This window comes from Petromyzon marinus, unplaced genomic scaffold (assembly GCF_048934315.1).
Source record: "Petromyzon marinus isolate PM22_M1 ecotype Great Lakes invasive population unplaced genomic scaffold, UKy_Petmar_22M1.pri1.0 PM_G_Scaffold_24, whole genome shotgun sequence".
Classification (NCBI taxonomy): domain Eukaryota; kingdom Metazoa; phylum Chordata; class Hyperoartia; order Petromyzontiformes; family Petromyzontidae; genus Petromyzon; species Petromyzon marinus.
In genome coordinates this window covers 1135463-1156616 of record NW_027422806.1, presented here as the reverse complement: position 1 = coordinate 1156616, position 21154 = coordinate 1135463, and the positions used below count along the sequence as shown (strand labels likewise).

General features: G+C 45.1%; 1 protein-coding gene across 1 annotated transcript in view; it reads right to left on the bottom strand.

The window, feature by feature from the left end:
- The window catches only part of LOC142913310 (uncharacterized), a 32783-nt gene extending 14442 nt beyond the window's left edge, over positions 1-18341 (bottom strand). The window contains exons 1-3 of the mRNA XM_076060844.1: positions 18263-18341; positions 9268-9373; positions 6220-6631 (exon numbers count right to left, since the gene is read on the bottom strand). Coding sequence (XP_075916959.1) covers positions 6220-6631; positions 9268-9373 — 518 coding nt within the window. The 5' untranslated portion in view covers positions 18263-18341. The remainder of the gene's footprint in view (positions 1-6219; positions 6632-9267; positions 9374-18262) is intronic.
- Between the last annotated feature and the right edge of the window lie 2813 nt (positions 18342-21154).

Here is a 21154-nt window from a genome sequence, read left to right as displayed (position 1 = left end):
CACCTTGTTCACATTTTGAATGTAAATGACTATAATCTTAATTTTCATCTTATTGAGATGGAGATTTTAGTTTTTATCTAAGTGTTATAACAAGAAAATGCCACATCTACTTCGAGAAAGAGACTGATTTTCTGCTAAAGGCAACCTCCTTTCTACGCAAACACGATTTACAATTAAGTGTAATGGTTTGTATGGACTGTGTCATATAAAACAGAGGCCACAAACAATAAACCAGTCATCATTAAGAGACACGGTGAAGCCGATACATTATTAACGAAAAAATAATGTACACCCCTTTGTCACTCGACTGTTGGATGACAGTCTTCCCACATTGTTTTACGATTTTTTAAAATTTGATTCTCATTCGGCCCGATGGTGTCAAGTGTAGTCTCCATCCCTGATTCACTCTCTCTCTGTGTGGCCTCTCTGTTTACGTATTATAAAGAATGGACATTGCCCAAAAACATCACCAATTATATACTTTTTATTTCAAAAGCAATGTTAATGACAAATATGTTGAGGCTTGATTACGTTTTTTTTAACTTTTAGATAAGAATCACGATCACTGGCACACCGCTGCAGAATGCATCTGTGAATCAGCTGTTTTCAAGGCATTTAATATGTCCTGGCCATACAAACATCAGGTCGCATTATAGGACACGCCATAATTCACGGGCTGTCATAACACTGGGATTCCCCCAGGATATAGCACAGGTTAGCAGTCCCAGCACACATGAACGCAGGCCCTGTCTCAATCCTCATTAATTCTCATTACCGTGCCTTCGCATGGCTGGGCAAAAGGCATTTCTGCTAAACCCAAAACATTCAAGCAATGGAGGAGTTGTATGGCGGGATCCACGGAGTAGGAGCCAGCCGCATCAATGTTCTGCACCCACTGGAATAAAAAAAACTCGGTAAAACCAGGCCTAAATTAAGCACCGAGTAAGGGCAGCCTCCTCAGGTTAACATAGCTCTGTGGTCAGGTTGAACAGTCAGTTTGCTCACCACCGGAACAGTTTTGCGTGGAGTTGACCGATCAATTTCACAAACCACCCAGTAATTTCTTTAGGAAATTTGCAACTGACATTAAAGTCTTTGTAACATAAATTTACAAGGGCGGGCCATTGTGCACGCCAGTGTCATTTGCCGAATTCGATGTTTTGCTTGTAAAATAGGCAAAAAAAGCGACAATTAAGGTTGTCCCTTCATTTGTCAAATCGTCGGATGTAGCCAGCAAAGTAGATAGATCATATTTCCCAAAGGGCAGGAGGCTGTTTAAAAGACCTCGGAGTTGACACCGCTGTGTAGGTTTTCGCTGTATCGTTGAGTTTGTGCTGAAAATGTTTCACGTTCATTTCCTGAAGAAGACCTCAGCACCTGGGGGCGAAACGTCGCGCGCGTTGCTGAAAAACACGCAGTGCGACTCAACTCACTCAACAGAAGAAAAAGCTTGGCCAGCCGCCAACAAAGTGTCAGCAGCTCCACAGAAAGAGCGCGCGCCGGTGCAGCTCATCCAGCAGTGGAGAGAACGGCTGTCAGCGAACCAGCATGGGCGCGTTCGCGCATCTTCAAGGAGAGAGAGCGCACGCCATCAGCACCAGCGCTGAGAGGGCAGCGGGCCCGCACTCGACACCCATCATCGTGCGACGACGGCAAGCGTCGTGCTGACTAATCCAGCCAGCGGTGGACAGAAACTGTGACAAAGCCGTTCGTATGCCCCCCCCTCCCCCACACTCTCCCCCTCACTCCCCCACCACGCCGCAACACACAGGAAACACATTTTGGACACAAGAGATGCTAACCTCGGCGTCTACTTTACGCAAAGATTTGAACCAGTCATAAAGAAGACACATGATATGCATATCGGGATAATCAAGAAGGATTGCCACTCCAAGGTGGTGCATTAAAAATCAATTCATAACGAAAAATACTGCTGTCATTGAGTTGCATAATAACTAATCGTCCTACTGTTAACAATGTGATAAGAATTGACTTGAAGGTCAATTAATGGATGTGGTACTGTGTGGGCAATGTTTAAACACGAATTTACATATTATAAGGTTAAGGTTTTGATAGAATAGTTGCATGTTTTAATCTCTCAACAACCGATTGATTGCGTTACGCGTCGGGAATTAACCACAGGTGCCGTTATCGAAGTGAAACAACGCAATTGTGATGTGTACCATGTTAATGCTGTGTTGAAATCCCGATATTTGAGAGTTCTCATCTTATTCAAAAATTAAAGTTTAGCTAGAAAATATAATTGATTAAAGCATAAAGGTTGTGTGTGATTCTTCCTGAAATTCTGCGTAAAATTGTTCTGCGAATGAGATTATGAACCTTGAGGGGACCTATCACCACACATAATCCATAACACATAATTCATAATGTTCAATCGAGAGTAATCGTATCCTTATCGATAATACGGAATTAAATAGCAGAGTCGAACCGACTCTCTCTCATTCATGCTCATAACACCTACGAAACTGCATACGATTAATTGCGTTATTCCAATTCATAACACAATCCTCGTCACGGAGGCTGGACCTAATTATCATAACGACCTGCATTATATTTTGATTTAAAGCTTTCGTGACTGCAGTAATTCATATTCTTAGTTTTTTCGGTAAAGTCACGTTGAAGAGAAACAACAAAATAACAAAATATATATAAAACAATAAAAAATTCTCACGACGTTTCGACCATAACTCAAACGGTCATCATCACACCTGATGATGACCGTTTGAGTTATGGTCGAAACGTCGTGAGAATTTTTTATTGTTTTATATATATTTTGTTATTTTGTTGTTTCTCTTCAACGTGACTTTACCGAAAAAACTAAGAATATGACCTGCATTATCATAACCACACCCACTCGCATAAAGTAATACGATTATCTCTCGAATCAGCATAATTTATGCACATAATTACACGAATTAACATAACTTCGGGTAAATTATGCAAATTCAAATTTCATTTAATTTTCATTATCTTCATCAATTTTCATAACACCCACATATACAACACTGAACAGGCCCGCTCACCATCATGAAGGTCCTTAATGATCGTGAGCAGAGGGCCAGGGACTTCGAAAGCACAAAGAACAACCAAGACCCCAGGCCTACTGATGGTATCATAGGCCTTGACCAGGTCAATAAAGCAGAGATGTAGGTCTTCTTGGAATTCCCTACACCTCTGCTGTAGCAGACGGATAGAAAATATGGCATCTGTGCAGGACCGCCCTTTCCTGAAACTGCATTGGGGCTCCGCAAACCTCTCCTCAGCATGCCTGGCAAGGCGATGTTGAATAATCCTTGCCAGGACCTTTCCCGGCACACTGAGGAGGTTTTAAACCTGGGTGAGTGATGGTGTTATCATTGTGGGCCTATCCGATGCGAAGACCAGAGGGGGGTTGATGTAGGCATTAACGCTTCAATGAATTTTGGTTAATCTCAGAAAATGCACCACCTATTATTGGTGGGTTTAACGACCCATTTATATTTACGCGATCGAACCCAAAAAAGCCTGATGGGTATCGGTCGCGAAAGCCTACGTGTTCAACATTATATGACTATCATTAGACCTCCTTTGCCAGTACCAAAATGTAATAATAGGGTTTTCCCCTTTTTTTCTGGCAACAAAACTGAAACCTTTTTGCAAGGATTCATGTCTGCATTAACCACAATACCTGCAGTCAAAATGCAAACAAAAAACATACTATGATAATATATGCATTGTCCTTGAAACTGATTGGTCCACACCAAGGGACGGCTATCTTTTGAGCCTCGACCCAACTGGTGCTCGACCACATGACGCCAGAAGGCGTACAGCTCAAAGACAATGCACTATCAAAGTAATGAGGGCTTGGGTGAGCATCTACATCATTAGACCTCTTTGCCAGTACCAAAATGTAATAGGGTTTTTCCCCTTTTTTTCTGGCAACAAAACTGAAACCTTTTTGCAAGGATTCATGTCTGCATTAACCACAATACCTGCAGTCAAAATGCAAACAAAAAACATACTATGATAATATATGCATTGTCCTTGAAACTGATTGGTCCACACCAAGGGACGGCTTTCTTTCGAGCCTCGACCCAATTGGTGCTCGACCATATGACGCAAGAAGGCGTACAGCTCAAAGACAATGCACTCATTATTTTGATAGTGCATTGTCTTTGAGCTGTACGCCTTCTGGTGTTATGTGGTCGAGCACCAATTGGGTCGAGGCTCAAAAGAAAGCCGTCCCTTGGTGTGGACCAATCAGTTTCAAGGACAATGCATATATTATCATAGTATGTTTTTGTTTGCATTTTGACTGCAGGTATTGTGGTTAATGCAGACATGATCCTTGCAAAAAGGTTTCAGTTTTGTTGCCAGAAAAAAAGGGGAAAAACACTATTACATTTTGGTACTGGCAAAGAGGTCTAATGATGTAGATGCTCACCCCAAGCCCTCATTACTTTGATAGTGCATTGTCTTTGAGCTGTACGCCTTCTGGCGTCATGTGGTCGAGCACCAGTTGGGTCGAGGCTCAAAAGATAGCCGTCCCTTGGTGTGGACCAATCAGTTTCAAGGACAATGCATATATTATCATAGTATGTTTTTTGTTTGCATTTTGACTGCAGGTATTGTGGTTAATGCAGACATGAATCCTTGCAAAAAGGTTTCAGTTTTGTTGCCAGAAAAAAAGGGGAAAAACCCTATTATTACATTATATGACTGCTCAGCCTGAGCCATGTTAACGATCTGATATTTGCATTGCCCTTGGACTGCTCGCCCTTGTAAAGGTGTTGTTTTCTGGTCTCCTAACACCGGTGTTGTTTCTGGTCTCCTAACACCGGTGCAGAGACAGGGCAATGAAGGATTGCCGTGTCTGGGTGTCGGATAATCAGCTGTCTAAGGACAACGCCGCACATTGTTTTCAAAGCATCTTTGTTTCCACGTTTTTTGCCACAAGCGTGACGCGCGTGGTTATAACGTGGACGCTCCATGATGCCCTGCACGAGGTGTGTGTCTGTTGGGTGTGTGAATATCTCAACACCTCCAGTATTACTGCTGGAGAGGGTAATAAAGGCTTTTTATTCATAACAGGCGTCGTTTTTAAAGCGCGGGAAACCAAAGCTTGCTCACTTACGAGCTTGACCAGTAAGAAATTATTATCCTGACTCAATGTTAATGTGAACAAAACAACTCAATAGGAACATGTGTGTGTGTGTGGGGGGGTATAAGATATACAGGGTGTCCGACATGAATATACAAAGAAGTTGAATAGTTTAGTTTAACACGTAGGCTTTCGTGACCAATATCATCCACAATACAGGTTTTTTAAGGGTTAGATCACGTATAAATCTAACCCAAAAAACCCTTATTATAGTTGAATAGTTTAATTGTTATTCGTGATGCTGACATACATTTTATCTCTATAAATACATTAGACTTACGAGTTTTAGTTTGTGAATATATCAATTGGCACTTGTTTCAGGTTAAAATCCCCAGTTTCTGATATAGCGGAAAGTCCGCCCGTTCGCCCGACTTAATGCCATTCGATGTTTTAGCTCTGGCGGTGTTAAAGGTAAAGTCTTACGCGAACAAACTAAGGGGACCTTGAAGAGCAGTGTCGATGCAGTGTCATCATCACCCACACCTACAGCTGTGTTGGGAAACGTTTCCTTAAAATTAGATTGATTGCAGTGAATGTCGGGACAGCGTGTTTATTAATCATAAAGTATTTTGGGTTAGATCGCATTAAGTATAAATGTGTTGTAACCCTCCACCACCCGAAAACAGCCAGTAAGGTTTGTCACGTAAACAACGTGCCAATTAGTTACCAGTATATTTCATATACTAATAGTGTATAGCAGTGTGTGGTGTAGTGTATAGTGTAGTCTATAGTGTCGTGTATAGTGTAGTGTATAGTCGTGTAGTGTATAGGAGTGTAGCGTATAGTGTAGTGTATAGTAGTGTAGTGTATAGTAGTGTAGTGTATAGTGTAGAATACACTGCACTTTCACGGTGTATTTCGAAACGTCTCATTTCCTTAAGACTCCTCGAGGTACTTCCCATCGTAGTCTCCGTGCACACGGAGAGTTTTTTCTTGATATAATTCCCGACGCCCCCCGAGCCCACGGCCGCTCACGGCCGCGTGAGTGCGTCCCAGCGTGCGCCACAAAACGGTGTTCGGAAAAAAGACCCCCTCCCTAGACTCCTCATATGGCTGGCCCCTCCCTGTGAGTCACCGAATGCCGCAGAAGGTGGCGACGAAAAGCAAAACTCTTGCCGCACACGGCGCACACGTACGGCCTCTCGCTCATGTGCGCCCTTGCGTGCGGGTGCAAGCTGTGCGCCTGCGTGAACCCCTGCCCGCACTCATCACACACGTACGGCTTCTCGCCCGTGTGCGTCCTGGCATGCTTCTTCATGTTGGAGCACCTGGGAAAACTCTTCCCGCACTCCATGCACACGTACGGCCTCTCGCCCGTGTGCGTCCTCACTTGCAAGTTCAAGTTGCAGGCCTGCGCGAAGCCCTTGCCGCACTCAAGGCACACGTACGACGTCTCGCCCATGAAGCACTTGCCGCACTGCCCGCACGCGTGCCGCTTGTCGCCGGGGGCGCTCGCAGTCTTCTTGTCTCCTGCAAAGGTATGGACGGGCGGGGTGAGCGGTGTGGTGGGAGCGTTGTCTGGGTGCATTGTGCCCGTACGTGGCTTCCCGTCAGCGTTGGGCTTAAGGTTTGGGCTTAAGGTTCGGGTTAGATCACGTTGTTAAACCCGCCACCACCCAACACAGTAGTAAGTGCACCCCAATGTGTGCACTTACTACTATAGTCCTTAGATACAACTACTGTAGAGCGGGTGGGGGGATGGTGGGGGAGGGGTAGCAGCCCAGCCCCAGCCTGCAAAGGTGCCACCTTGGCCGGCTGGGCAATCTAGGCGAGGCCGGCGGCTCTCCACGGGACTAGGCCTCACCACGGCACTTTGTATAGTTAGTAGATACTGCTAGAGTCGATATATACTTTTATAGAGTCGGTATATACGATTATTGAGTCGGTAGATACTACTATAGAGTCGGTAGATACTAATATAGAGTTGGTATATACTGCTATAGAGTCGGTAGATACTACTATAGAGTTAGATACTACTATGGTCAGTATATACTACTGTAGTGATAGCAGATACTGCTATAGAGTCGATGGATTATATTACAGAGTCAGAAGATACTACTACAGTCAGTAGATACTACTATAGTCAGTTTCTACTGCTATCAAGTCGGTAGATACTCCTATAGAGTTAGTAGATACTACTATAGTCAGTATATACTACTGTACAGTTATTAGATACTACTATAGAGTCAGTAGACATACTACAGTCAGTAGATACCACTACAGTCAAAATATACTGCTGCAGAGTCAGTAGATACGTCTATAGAGTTTGCATATACTGCTATAGAGTCAGCAGATACTACTGTAGAGTCAGCAGATAATACTATAGTTAGTAGTTACCATAATCAGTAGATACTATGCTATTATTTAATTTATTTTTCTTTCTATGTGAATTTACCGAAAGAACCAAAGAGTAATTCCTGCAGTCATGAAAGCTCCAAATCAAGTTTCTACTCCTATAGAGTTGCTATATACGACTCTAGAGTCAGTAAATACTATTACGGGCAGTTGATACTACTACAGTCAGTAGATACTACTACAGTCAATAGATACTACAATACAGTCAGTAGATGCTACTATACTCAGTAGATACTACTGCACAGTCAATAGATACTACTAAAGAGTTTCGAGATACAACTATAGAGTCAATAGATGCTACTATAGAATCAATAGATACTACTCACTTTATTGTATATAGGGTGTGTAGGTATATTTGCCTATGGTGGGTAAAAACATTATTTTAGGGGGGGTCGACAATTTTCGGAAACCTTTTAGATCAACTATTTACCCCCACTTTGTTACTTTTTGATTCAGGACTTCTGCAAGCCTCTAATAATTTTGTTGACGGACAAATGGACAGACAAATGGAACACCGGGCTTCCACAACAGCTTAGTATTTGTGTATGTTATGTTTTTAAGAGAAGACAAGTTTCGAAATATATTTTCCCCCCAGGCAATGCCGGGTACTTCCCATTAGTACACTATACACTGGTGCTTCCTGATTTGCTATGTCGGGTGGTGGCAGGTTTAACGACACATTTATATTTACGCAATCCAATTAACAAAAATATATAAATTATGGATGTCGGTTGCGAAAGCCGGCAAGGTGTTAAACTAAAGGTTTGATTACAGTAAACCTACGCTACGCACCAACGCTGGATTCGTTTAGTTTAGCAAATTTGCAAGTTACTAGATGCGTGCCAATTCCCCCAATGGCAAGTCCACTCAGCTCCACGTCCTCCTGTACCACATCACTCCATCTCTTCTCTAGCTTATGCCGTGCCCATTTAGCCCCCGAACAAGCTGTGGTGGCTGGACAGGTGGCCTACATGGCCCAGCCATCACCACCACCACCTCCATCGTCTTCAAATCGTCATCATCATCATCATCAAAGGTAATTAAAGAACACAGTTATTTTTAATGGATTATTTATTTATCGCAGTAATTGTTATTGAACAAACTTGATTTGGCGCTTTTGTGACTGCAGGAATTACTCTTTGGTTCTTTCGGTAAAGTCACCAAAAGAACCAAGAAGATGAATCCCTGCAGTCACGCAAAGCTTTAAATCAAAATGTACTCTTTGGTTCTTTTGGTAAAGTCACGTATAAAGAGGAATTAATTAATTAAATAATAGCATGCGACGTTTCGATTGCAACACAAGCAATAATCATCAGGTACAAATGAAAGAGAAAACAAACCTAGTAAACTTAGAAATATAATGCAATACAACACACACAGTCGGCCAACATAACAGTCAACACCCTACCTGGTTGATCACGTTCTTCCAAAGATTGCCAAATTTAAGAGAAAGATAAAACACAGAACCAGAGACACATAGACAGACACATAAGCAGAGAGAGATGACACAGAGACAGAGAGAGAGACACACAGGCACAGAGAGGTGTGTGTGTCGGGATCGAACCCACGACCTCCTGTATACCAGGCGATGTAGTCAACATCTCCTAGCCACCGTGATGCTGATGAGAGAGATACAAGCAAACTCCAAATATACAGCAGGCAGTGTCAGGGTCGGGATCGAACCCACGACCTCCTGTATACCAGGCGAGGTAGTCAACGTCTGCTATCCACCGTGGTGCCACCGTGCTCACCAGCATCAATGTCTTGCAGTCTCTCCATGAAATCTAGCCACGTCCCAAGCCCTGCATTCTCATCTATTTCTTGCTTGACGAACGCCAATTGAATGTCAGAAGCCATCTGGCAGGGGGAAAGCAAAGAAAAACAACGACAATGAACGTAGACAACCAAACAGATCCATAATAGAGGTTTGTTTGTTTGGGTTAGATGGCGTAAATATATAAATGTTGAGCTGTCGATAAACCCGCCACCACCCGACACAGCCATTTACTAAGGTTTAGTGCCACGTGAACAGAACGTGCTAATTCATTACGAAGTACAGCACTAGTGTGGAGTGTATGGTGTAGTGTATAGTTTATAGTGTAGTGTATAGTGTAGTGCATAGCAGTGTATAGTGTGGCATATAGTGTAATGTCGTGCATGGGGGAGTGGTAGTGTTGCGGTTAGCACGCTGCGCTATGCACCCGGCGACCCCGGTACGATTCCCGCTCATAGCCAACACCAGTGACGATGATCTGAACCAGTCCTGGGCCTCCCCTAGGTCGATTCGGCCTCAAATGAGTACCTGGTGCGGTGTGTAGTAGTGGCACTCTGAGTGACCCCGGCTGGACACGTGACCAGATCCAGGTGGGGGCCAGGGGCCCTGGGGGACCCTGGGGGTTACGTGGTCAGGGAGTGGAGCCTTCTTGTGGGTTCGAGGAGGGCGTGGCTAGGGTGTGGCCAGCCACGCCAGGGGGGCTTATAAGTCGGCTCAGCACAGAGAGCTGAGCTGTTCATGCCTGGGATGAAGACGTCTCATGAAGAATCTGAAGGAAGAAGCCTCCAGTCATCGTGGCCAAGCAGAAGCCCTCCTGGCTTGGCCACGCCAAGTAGAACCCGAGTGTTAGCGAGAGTAGGCGGTGGTCACCACCTCATGTGTAGGGTGTGTTGCAGTTGTGTTGCAGTTGTGTTAAATAAATAAGTGTTGCCTCCACAAGAGTGTGCACGCCTCTGTCGAACCATTACAGCAGTATCTGACTCTCCAGTAGTAACTGACGCTATAGTAGTAACTACTAACTCTATAGCAGTATCTACTGACTCTAAAGCAGTATCTACTGACTCTGCAGCAGTATATACTGACTGTAGTGGCATCTGACTGTAGTATTATCTACTGACTCTATAGTAGTATCTACCGAATCTACGGCAGTATCTACCGATTATAGTAGTATCTACTGACTGCAGGAGTATCAAATGACTCTATAGTAGTATCCAGACTATAGTAGTATCTATTGACTGCAGTAGTATCAACTGACCGTATAATAGTATCTACTGACTGTAGAAGTATTTACTGACCATAGTAGTAGTATCTACTACCTCTACAGCAGTATCTACTGTCTCAATAGTAGTATCAACCAACTCTATGGTAGTAAATAGTGACTGTAAGTAGTATCTAATGATTATAGTAGTATCTACTGAATCTATAGTATATATTGATTGTAGAGGTATTTACTGACTGTAGGAGGATCTACTAATTCAACAGTGATATCTACTGACTCAATAGTAGTAACTACTGATGGTAGGAGTATCCACTGACTATAGTAGTAACTACTAATGCTACAGTAGTATCTACTCTATAGTAGTATCTACTGAAGTATTAAAGCTTTCGTAACTGCATAAAATTACTCATACGTGACTTTACCGAAAAAACCAATGAGTAATTTTATGCAGTCACGAAAGCTTTAATACTTTATTATCACACTTTTACGGGGAAGTTACCGTTGTAATTATGTGTAAGATGTGCCCTTTTTTGAGCTGCCGTTTTGTATTCACAAGAAGTGGTCATTTTTTGAGCTGCCGTTTTGTATTTACAAGAGGTGGTCCTTTTTTGAGCTGCCGTTTTGTATGTGTAAGATGTGCATGTTTGAGCTGCCGCTCTCACTCTGGCCCCTCCCCCCCTCCAACCGTATTTCCTATTTAAGCTTCTGTTCATCCCTCCGGGCCCCCCCCCCCCTCTCTCTTCCTCCCTGTTCGTCTTTCCTCCCTCCTTACCTCTTGCTGGACTTGTATATGTATTTCTACTGTGTACCTCGTATTTTTCATTCTATCTATGCTGGTATGTGCAATCCAAAGGTTGAACACGAAATTTAACACTCTTCTGAAATTCGTGGTCCGCCAGGAAGTTTTTAACTGTGTTGTTGGCCTGACTGGATGTGCATCACATAATGTTTTTTTCAGGTTTGTTGAATTCTCGTCTCTCATCTTTTTGTTGTATTTACCTCCATGATTTGTTCTTGACACCTGATGAAGATCGCTAGTATTGTGATCGAAACGTCATGATTGTTTGTTTTAATATAATTTTATTGTGTTTCTACATACGTGACTTTACCGAAAAAACCAATGAGTAATTTTATGCAGTCACGAAAGCTTTAATACTTTATTATCACACTTCTACGGGGAAGTTACCGTTGTAATTACGTGTAAGATGTGCCCTTTTTTGAACTGCCGTTTTGTATTTACAAGAGGTGGTCATTTTTTGAGCTGCCGTTTTGTATTTACAAGAGGTGGTCCTTTTTTGAGCTGCCGTTTTGTATGTGTAAGATGTGCGTGTTTGAGCTGCCGCTCTCACTCTGGCCCCTCCCCCCCTCCAACCGTATTTCCTATTTAAGCTTCTGTTCATCCCTCCGCCCCCCCCCCCCTCTCTCTCTGCCTCCCTGTCCGTCTTTCCTCCCTCCTTACCTCTTGCTGGACTTGTATATGTATTTCTACTGACCGTGTACCTCGTATTTTTCATTCTATCTATGCTGGTATGTGCAATCCAAAGGTTGAACATGAAATTTAACACTCTTCTGAAATTCGTGGTCTGCCAGGAAGTGTCTGTGTTGTTGGCCTGACTGGATGTGCTTCACATAATGTTTTTTCAGGTTTGTTGAATTCTCATCTCTCATCTTTTTGTTGTATTTACCTCCGTGATTTGTTCTTGACACCTGATGAAGATCGCTTGCATTGTGATCGAAACGTCGTGATTTTTTTTGTTTTAATATGATTTTATTGTATTTCTACATACGTGACTTTACCGAAAAAAACAATGAGTATCTACTGACTCTATAGTAGTATCCACTGACCATAGTAGTATCTACTGACTGTATAGTAGTATCTACTGACTATAGCAGTCTTTACTGACCGTAGTGGTACCTACTGAGGACAGTAGTTTCTACTGACTCAATAGTATCTGCTGACTATAGTAGTATCAACCAACTCTATAGTATATACTAACTCTACAGTAGTTTCTAATGACTATAGTAGTATCTACTGAATCTATAGTCATATCTATTGACTCTAAAGTAGTATCAACTAACTATAGCAGTAACTGCTGACTCTATAGCAATATCTAATGAGAAGATTGGCATGTTAGAGAACAGGGCACGAGGTGGCTTTTGTGCCCGGTTCTCTGACACTGACTTGCCAATCTTCTCATTAACACAGCCGCTACTGCGGGAGCCATCTCACATTGACATGCTAATCTATAATTTCTAGCAATACAATAGCCGCCTCTTCAGCACCCTATTCGTGGGGTTACATTAACAGATTGACATGCTAATCTTCTGCAATACAATCGGCGCCTCTTTAGCACCGTAGTCGTGAGGTATATCAGGCTCTCCGATCTTACATTTACATGCAAATTCCATCTCTAGCCCTACCCACTTACCCTTGGGTTGCACCCATCTCAAACCTATATAACCTCTTGATGCAGCAGCTCTCCCGCTATATTTCTCCTGCTGTATTTTTTTCACCTGAAGACGTTTGCGATCGAAACGTCATGGTTTTTATTATTTTTCTATCTACGTGACTTTACCAAAAGACCCAAAGAGTATAGTATCTGCACACTCGATAGCAGTATCTACTGACTCTACAGTACCATCTACCGACTCTGCAGTAGTATCTCCCGACTTTACAGTAGTATCTACCGACTCTACAGTAGTATCTACTGACTCTATAATCGTATCTACCGACTCTATAATAGTATCTAGTAAGTATACAAAGTGTCGTTGTGAGGCCTAGTCCCGTGGAGAGCCCCCGGCCTTGCCTAGATTGCCCAGCTGGCCGAGGTGGTGCCTTAGCAGGCTGCGGCTGGGCTGCTATACCCCCCCCCCCCACTGCCCACTCTACAGTAGAAGTAACTAAATATTCTGCAGTAGTATCTACCTACTCTACAGTAGTATCTCTCTATAGTCGTATATACCGACTCTATAATAGTGTAGTTGGCGCCTTGGCAGGCTGGGGCTGGGCTGCTATAATGTAGCGGCATCGTTGAGCGCTGTACGTGATTGCCACTACTTGTAGCGTGTAATAACGGCCTCGAGTCAACAGGGAGCAGAAGGGAGTCTAAGGGTGATGAGTCTGGCCGTTGAGCTAAGGTAATCCTAAGGCAGCTCGGGACCACAAGTACAAACCCCCAGACCCCCAGGAAGACGGTTCCAGAAGGGAGGAGTGGCCAGGGGCGGGTGAGGCAGAATCCGGTATAAAAGACAGTCCGCTGAACGGGTACGGCAGTCGTCGTTCACCTGAAGACTCAAGAGCCATACTCTTTGGTTCTTTCTGTAAAGTCACGTAGGTGTAAAAAAATTAATGAAATAAATAAATCACGACGTTACGATTGCAACACAAGCAATCATCATCAGGTGTGACAACCACAGCAAGGAATTTTTCACTGAAGTGTGAGAGAGACCAGGGTTAGGGCAGTTAAATAAGTCAGAGAGGGGGAGGCTAGGGGGGGTGAATGGTGCGAGGAGTGCGAACGCTGCAAGTACAGCAGAGACGCTGAGAGTAATGAGGGCAACATGATTTCTGCCAAGATAGATGATGACATCCAAAGCAAAATAGCCACACTGCTAGGTAAAATAGACTAATACCCGGCAAATAAGATGGAACAACTTTGAACAGGTAAATTTTACTTGGTTAATAACATCTTAATAACTCAAGAGCCACCCTGGAGCTGTAACCTTGAAGACCCGAAGCGAAGAGCCCAAAGGGCTGAACCAAAAGCTTAACCAGTGAAGAGGCTAGAGCATACTCTTTGGCTCTATTCGGTAAAGTCACGTAGGTAAAAAATAAAATAACAAAAAATCACGACGTTTCGGCCACAACACAAGTGGCCTTCATCAGGTGAAGGGATTGGACTGTCCAGAGGACAGCGTTGGAGTGAAGACAGCAAGCCCAGGTCGCGTCTTTTAAGCTGTGTGGGAGGAAACAAAAAACGCCTTGACAAAGGAATTAGCATAAAATGATGTACTGGACCGGCACGGTGGGGGGGAGTTTACATAATGTTGGTGTGAAGGGAAATTAGCTGCTGTGAAAGTTTGGAATACCACTACTTGAATAAATATACTGTACCATTGAAAGTTAGTTTAATGTTTGGTTTGATTTAGAACATCTTTCCAATGATTGCTTAATTTGAAACCATTCTCTCGGTTGAAATTGTGTCTGTGTTTGTAAATCTGAATTGCCTCGTGGACAAATCTGATAAAAACCCGTGGGTTTGCAGAGAACCTTGGTATCGGAGAAAACTATATCGTGATCATCCACAGCGTTGTAACAGTGATCAGCTACGGCAGAAGAATTTGTTCTGCCGTGTTTCGAATCTGATTTGTGCTCGCGAATTCGGTCAGAGACATGTCGTTTCGTCTCCCCGATATAGTAGTCACCACAGGTGCAGCTCAGTTTGTAAACCCCGGGGTACTGTAAGTCAGGAACGACATCCTTCACGGATGGGATCAGGTCACGGATTTTGTGTACTGTATTGAACCGGACCAGGATCTTGTGTTTGTTTAGAATTTAGATCTTTTTAGTAATGCCTGCTATATATGGTAGTGTGATGGTTTTGACCGGAGTATCAAGTGGATGTTTCTGTATGGAGGGAGAAAGAGCTTGGCGGATGGTACAGTCAGAGTATCCGTTTCTCTTGAGGGCCAGGTGTACATGTTTTAATTCACTGGTCAGGTGGTGTTGGTCCGAAATGCAATGTGCCCTGTGGTATAACGTTTTGATGAGATAATTATTTTGAGCTGGGTGGTGGTGGGATTCAGGTTTCAAGTAGGAATCTGTGTGGGTGGGTTTCCTGTAGACAGAATGCCCTAGTGAGCCATCAGGTCTCCTCTCAAACAGAACATCCAAGAATGGTAGCTTGCCATCTTTCTCCACTTCCATGGTGAATTTGATGGCGGGATGTCTGGAGTTGATGTGGTGTAGGAAAAGGTTCAAAGCTGGGAGGCCATGTGGCCAAATGACGAAAGTGTCATCCACATATCTCTTCCACAGGGAAGGTCTGAGAGTGGAAGTCTGGATGGCATCTGATTCAAATTTCTCCATGAAAACATTGCCTATCACTGGTGATAAGGGAGAACCCATGGGGGTACCCTCATTTTGTTTGTAGGTGAGGCAGTGCTAGAGCATAGCCAATGTTAGGTAGGCTAGCCGGAGGAATCTCTCCATAATTATCGGAAGGGGCCGTACCCCTTTGTGTTATTGTTACGTGCTGCCTCCAGAAGAGAGAAGTCTCCGCATGTTTTATACCCACTACAATAGTATATATCGACTCTATAATAGTACTAATTTCACAGAGTGTAGTGGTGAGGCCCAGTCCTGGTGCAGTGTCCCCGGTTTCTCCTAGATTGCCCAGCCGGCTGATGTGGCACCTTTGCAGGCTGGGGGTGGGCTGCTACCCCCCTCCCCCACCATCCCCCCGCCCGCTCAACAATAATATTATCCAAGCACTATAATCGTAGCATCTACCGACCCTATAGTAGTAAGTGCACAATTGGGGAGAAGACATCACACTGAAGAATTGACCTCAGCGTTGGGTATTTTTGTTGCATTTTTAACACGAACGAGAATTCCGCCAACCCGATGGCGTGTGTGCGTTGCTAGGGGCAATCACCACCGCGGAGCCGACTTTCTCGCACATGCGCAGATGCGTGCTCTGGCACCACTCCGTGCTTATAAAACGGAATAAATTGTTCACTTAACTACTTTAAACTTGACAGACGTGAAATACGAAGAGCGATTTTTCGTCCCAGGGCATACGGCGTGGTATCTGTGTACTTTTTCGATGCGTAAACCCCACAGTTTGTAAGTCAAAAACGTCACAAGGTACCCACGCAGACAGACACGCAGACAGACACGCAGACACACAGACAAAAAATGACTTTTAGAGGTAAGGTATCGTGTAGTGTATAGTGTAGTGCAAGGCCGTAGCCATGGAGTCAACATTGGGGGGGACCAGATCTTCCAAGGGGTCTGGGGGTCCCTCCCCCCCGCCCCCCAGAAAAATATCTCAATTTGAAAAATTATTTCCTGCCATTTCCTGCCTAAAATATTAAAAATTCACCAACACATGGGATAGACTTTTTATTTACAATAATGTCTAATAGTGTATTCCATTGCTCTGTTTTTACTTTTTTACCATTTCTTGCTTCATTGTATGTAATGTTTGAGATTAGGGATTAATAAAGTACAACCATAACCACAATCATATAAACAGAAATCTATGCATTGATTTATATGAAGACAAGTCCAGATGTTGTGGCCAAGATTTAGCAAATTGCATAGCAATTATTACTTTTAAAACATTTTTTATAGCAATATATTGGGGGGGACATTTTGAGCACATTTGAATATCGGGGGGGGATGTGTGCCCCCCAATATATTATAACTAGCTGTACTACCCAGCTTCGCCTGGGACTTGGATTCAGCACGCCCGGCCGTCTTTGTCTCCCCAGTGGCGATGTTCACACCACAACAGTTACTCGTTTGAGGCTGAGTCGACCTAGAAGAGGCCCAGGACCGGTTCAAATAATCGTCAACGGGGTTGGCCGTGAGCGGGAATCGAACTCGGGTCGCCGGGTTCGTAGCGCTTACCGCTACACTACTACTTAGACCTGCAACACATTTGTATTTCACTTTACCCGCGGAGGGTGTGGGGGGACATCAGCAGGCATACTCTGTTACGCTTCCGCATAGGGTCACATCTGTCACATGACAGCTCACTTACCGTGCAAAATAAATGCATTATTGCGCCCACCCCCCCCCCCAAAAAAAGTGTATTTTTATAATTATTGCATGGTGTACAGTCTGGAAAGTACCCACATGGCAAATTTAAAGTCTGGTGCATGTCGGGAAGTACGCTAAACATTTTGAACAGGCACAATCAAAAATTTCCCTTTTATATACTGTATATAGAGGAAGATTACGGCCTTGGTGTAGTGTATAGTGTAGTGTACTAGTACAGCACACCGGTGTGTTGGAGATCAAAGCCACACCATCATCGGTGTGCTGTACTAGTCACGAATTGGCACGTTCTGTTGACGTGACAACCCCACTGATTGGCTGTAGTGATGTATCAGAGGAGCTGGTGCCAGGCGCAGTGCAGCTACTGTAGTGAAGAATCAGTGGAGCTGGTACCAGGCGCAGTGCAGCTACTGTAGTGATGTAGCAGTGGAGCTGGTGCCAGGCGCAGTGCAGCTACTGTAGTGAAGTATCAGTGGAGCTGGTGCCAGGCGCAGTGCAGCTACTGTAGCGATGTAGCAGTGGAGCTGGTGCCAGGCGCAGTGCAGCTACTGTAGTGAAGAATCAGTGGAGCTGGTACCAGGCGCAGTGCAGCTACTGTAGTGAAGTATCAGTGGAGCTGGTGCCAGGCGCAGTGCAGCTACTGTAGTGATGTAGCAGTGGTGCTGGTGCCAGGCGCAGTGCAGCTACTGTAGCGATGTAGCAGTGGAGCTGGTGCCAGGCGCAGTGCAGCTACTGTAGTGAAGAATCAGTGGAGCTGGTACCAGGCGCAGTGCAGCTACTGTAGCGATGTAGCAGTGGAGCTGGTGCCAGGCGCAGTGCAGCTACTGTAGCGATGTATCAGAGGAGCTGGTGCCAGGCGCAGTGCAGCTACTGTAGTGATGTAGCAGTGGAGCTGGTGCCAGGCTCAGTGCACCTAGAGCCGCAGTCGCGACGAGACCGAGTAAGGGGGAGCATCTTGAAGCTCACCAATTGGTCCAAGCAGCGGAGCTGGTGCCATGCTAGGTGCACCTGGAGCCACCATCGCCTCCTCCGATTGGACGGCGCCTTCCAGCAGCGTACGCTTCTATTGGCTCAGCCACGCAGACCACGTTGTAGCCGATTCGATTCTTAATCATAGCTCAACACGATTCAACCGCTGTAAATCAAAGGGGGCGTTGAAAATCGATGCTCGAATCGATAAATCGCTTGTTATTGGATACCCAGACTGGAGAGAATCGATTTGGTGAGCAAGCCGTTGATAGATTCTGGAGTCGGGAAGGATTCGAAACTACGGAATCACGTTTGAGTAAAATTTTTTATTGAAATTTACTTCTGATATTTCCGCGTTTATTTAATGTACTTCAACAACAAAGCAATTTTTTTTTTATTTACATCTCCGCGAATGCCAACGGGAGTTTTATTGTTGAGTTTTTTTTTGCAATTCGGTACTTTAAAATATTTCCTCAAAGTCGCCTCTGCCTTGGACTCACACTGGTTGGGTGTCTCGCCTCCCACGTGACGCGAAGTTTTTTTTCCCGCCAAAACTTTTCGGCTCCTGCCCCTCGCCCGCCGCCATTTTAGGGGGGCCGGGGGTGAAGGCGGTGGCCATGGAGTTGTGTTGATAAGTTGATAAGTTGACGACGATCGGCCCGGAGTGCGAGGTCTCTCCACTTGTGAGGTAAATAATGCCCTCCAACGTCCAGTCCGTGATTTTCAGATGATTTGCAGGTGCAGTGTTGAGTCTATGGGTGGCAGTGTTGAGTCTATGGGTGGCAGTGTTGAGTCTATGGGCAGTGTTGAGTCTATGGTACAGTGTTGAGTCTATGGTGCAGTGTTGAGTCTAGGGTAGTGTTGAGTCTATGGTGCAGTGTTGAGTCTATGGTGTAGTGCTGAGTCTATGGTGCAGTGTTGAGTCTATGGTGTAGTTCATAGTTTATTTATTTGGTATAGCCCTGTGAGCCATTCGGCTCTTGAATCGGGTGAAACCTCAACAAACAAAAAACATGAACAAGAAAACATCTTAAAGTGATTATGTGACTGCAAACAGAAAATCCAGGAAAAAAAACAATCAAAATATTCCTGAAATAGCACCATACACCAACGCTGTGTGCAAAAATCCCAGTGGGAAGCAAGTCAAACAACAACAACCACAAGACAACTAAGATTAAGGCCATCAGTCTAACTCCGTACTACAATAAACAAAAAAATGGCCAAAACCAAAAAAAACGTTTTCGAAATCACCAAAATAAAAGCCATAAATGCAATGTAACAGTGATCATAGGGACTGTGACCGAATTTTTAACAATAAACTACGTAAATAAATTATAACACCAAAATCTAGAGCCATATTTTAGGCCACTGAATAGCAGTGGCAGCTAGGGGTGTACAACTCCTCTAGAGCAGTTTTGAGTGAAGATCTCATAGGTAGTGATTCAAGTTGCAGTTTATTGGCAATAGCATTCCAGACCCTGGGGACATCAATAGCAAAGGCCCTTCCTCCGGTTTTTGTATGGCAATAGGGAATGTGAAGCTGGTAGCTTAGCGAAGACCTGAGGTCAAATTTGTTCTTTGAAACAAGAGAGGAGATCCAGTAGGTAGTCTGCGGATTTTTTTTGTAAGTACATCGTGAATAAATAAGATCTGGTGCTGAGTCTATAGTGCATAGTTTTCATTTCATAGTTTCATTTATTTGGTATAGCTGTGGTGCCGCCACAGCGGAGCCGTACCCACCGGCGCGACACCGTCACCGATGCCTCGGATTTCCCGCCACTCTCCTGGGGCCGGTGCCTTCTCAGACGTCCGCGTTTTGCCCACTGCACAGTCACGAGGCCGCCGCAGCAGAGCCGCTCTGCCGAGGCCGTGCCCGCCGCCGTGAAGCCGCCACCGGGGGATGCCGACGCGGCGCACCCTCGCCACCCCCCCCCTTTCCCCCCCCCCCCACACGAACGCACACACGCCCCACGTAGAGCCGAGAGGAGCTGTCACCTGGCCGATAGGTTTTTTTCCAGAAGTCCCTAATGGGATCGAACTTCATGGTTTCCTGCGGCCGGGAAATTGGGCGATCTTCCCCCTGTAGCTGACATGCACTGCGGCGCCGCGACCTAATATTAAAGTTGCATGGTCACGGCAAGGGCCATCGAGCCACCGCGAGTGGAGCCACACACGCACAAGCACGGGTCAGTGGATTGGTAGCGGGAGAACAGAGAGCGGACGTCGGAGAGATCACTGCGGCGACGTCACCCGAGCTGGGATCCGGGTATCGAAAGGGCGGGAAAATCCGAGCCCCTGATTGGACGGGAGGCCAAGGGAGCGAAACGGCGGAATTCTTTGTTGTAGGTGGGATAAAGGAAGGGGGATTCAGGTAGCAAGGTGAGTTCTTCAAAATCTTCGCGGTCTACGGAGCAACAGAGTCAGCCGTTCGGGACGTCCGTGTGACGAACTCCAACGCAGCCAGGCTCCACTCTCGACGAGGCCGACCTACCATCTCCTCCTTCTACAACGTTCAGCGCAGCTTAAGGGAAGTAAGCGTGTGTAAGAGAAGTGAGTCCGGAGTCAGTTAATCGGGAGTAGAGAGCGGAGCGATAGACAGTAGGTTCAGCCTAGAATCCCCGGGAGGTTAGGCTGGCAGCCACTGACGTACACACACACGCGTAGTTAAACGAGTTGCTCAGGTAAATCAAATTCGCTAGTGGGGGGATTAAACTGTGTTGTGTGGTCTTTTGGGAGCGTGAAGTGGAGGGCAGAGTGTGCTGGGTGTCTACGTGTATGCGCGGCTGTTCACCTCGGGACGAAGTGTGTGGTGTTTACGTACCCGCACGATTGTTTACAATAGCGCGTAGCGCTCACATACCAGTGTGACTGCGTTGCGATCGCGCACCC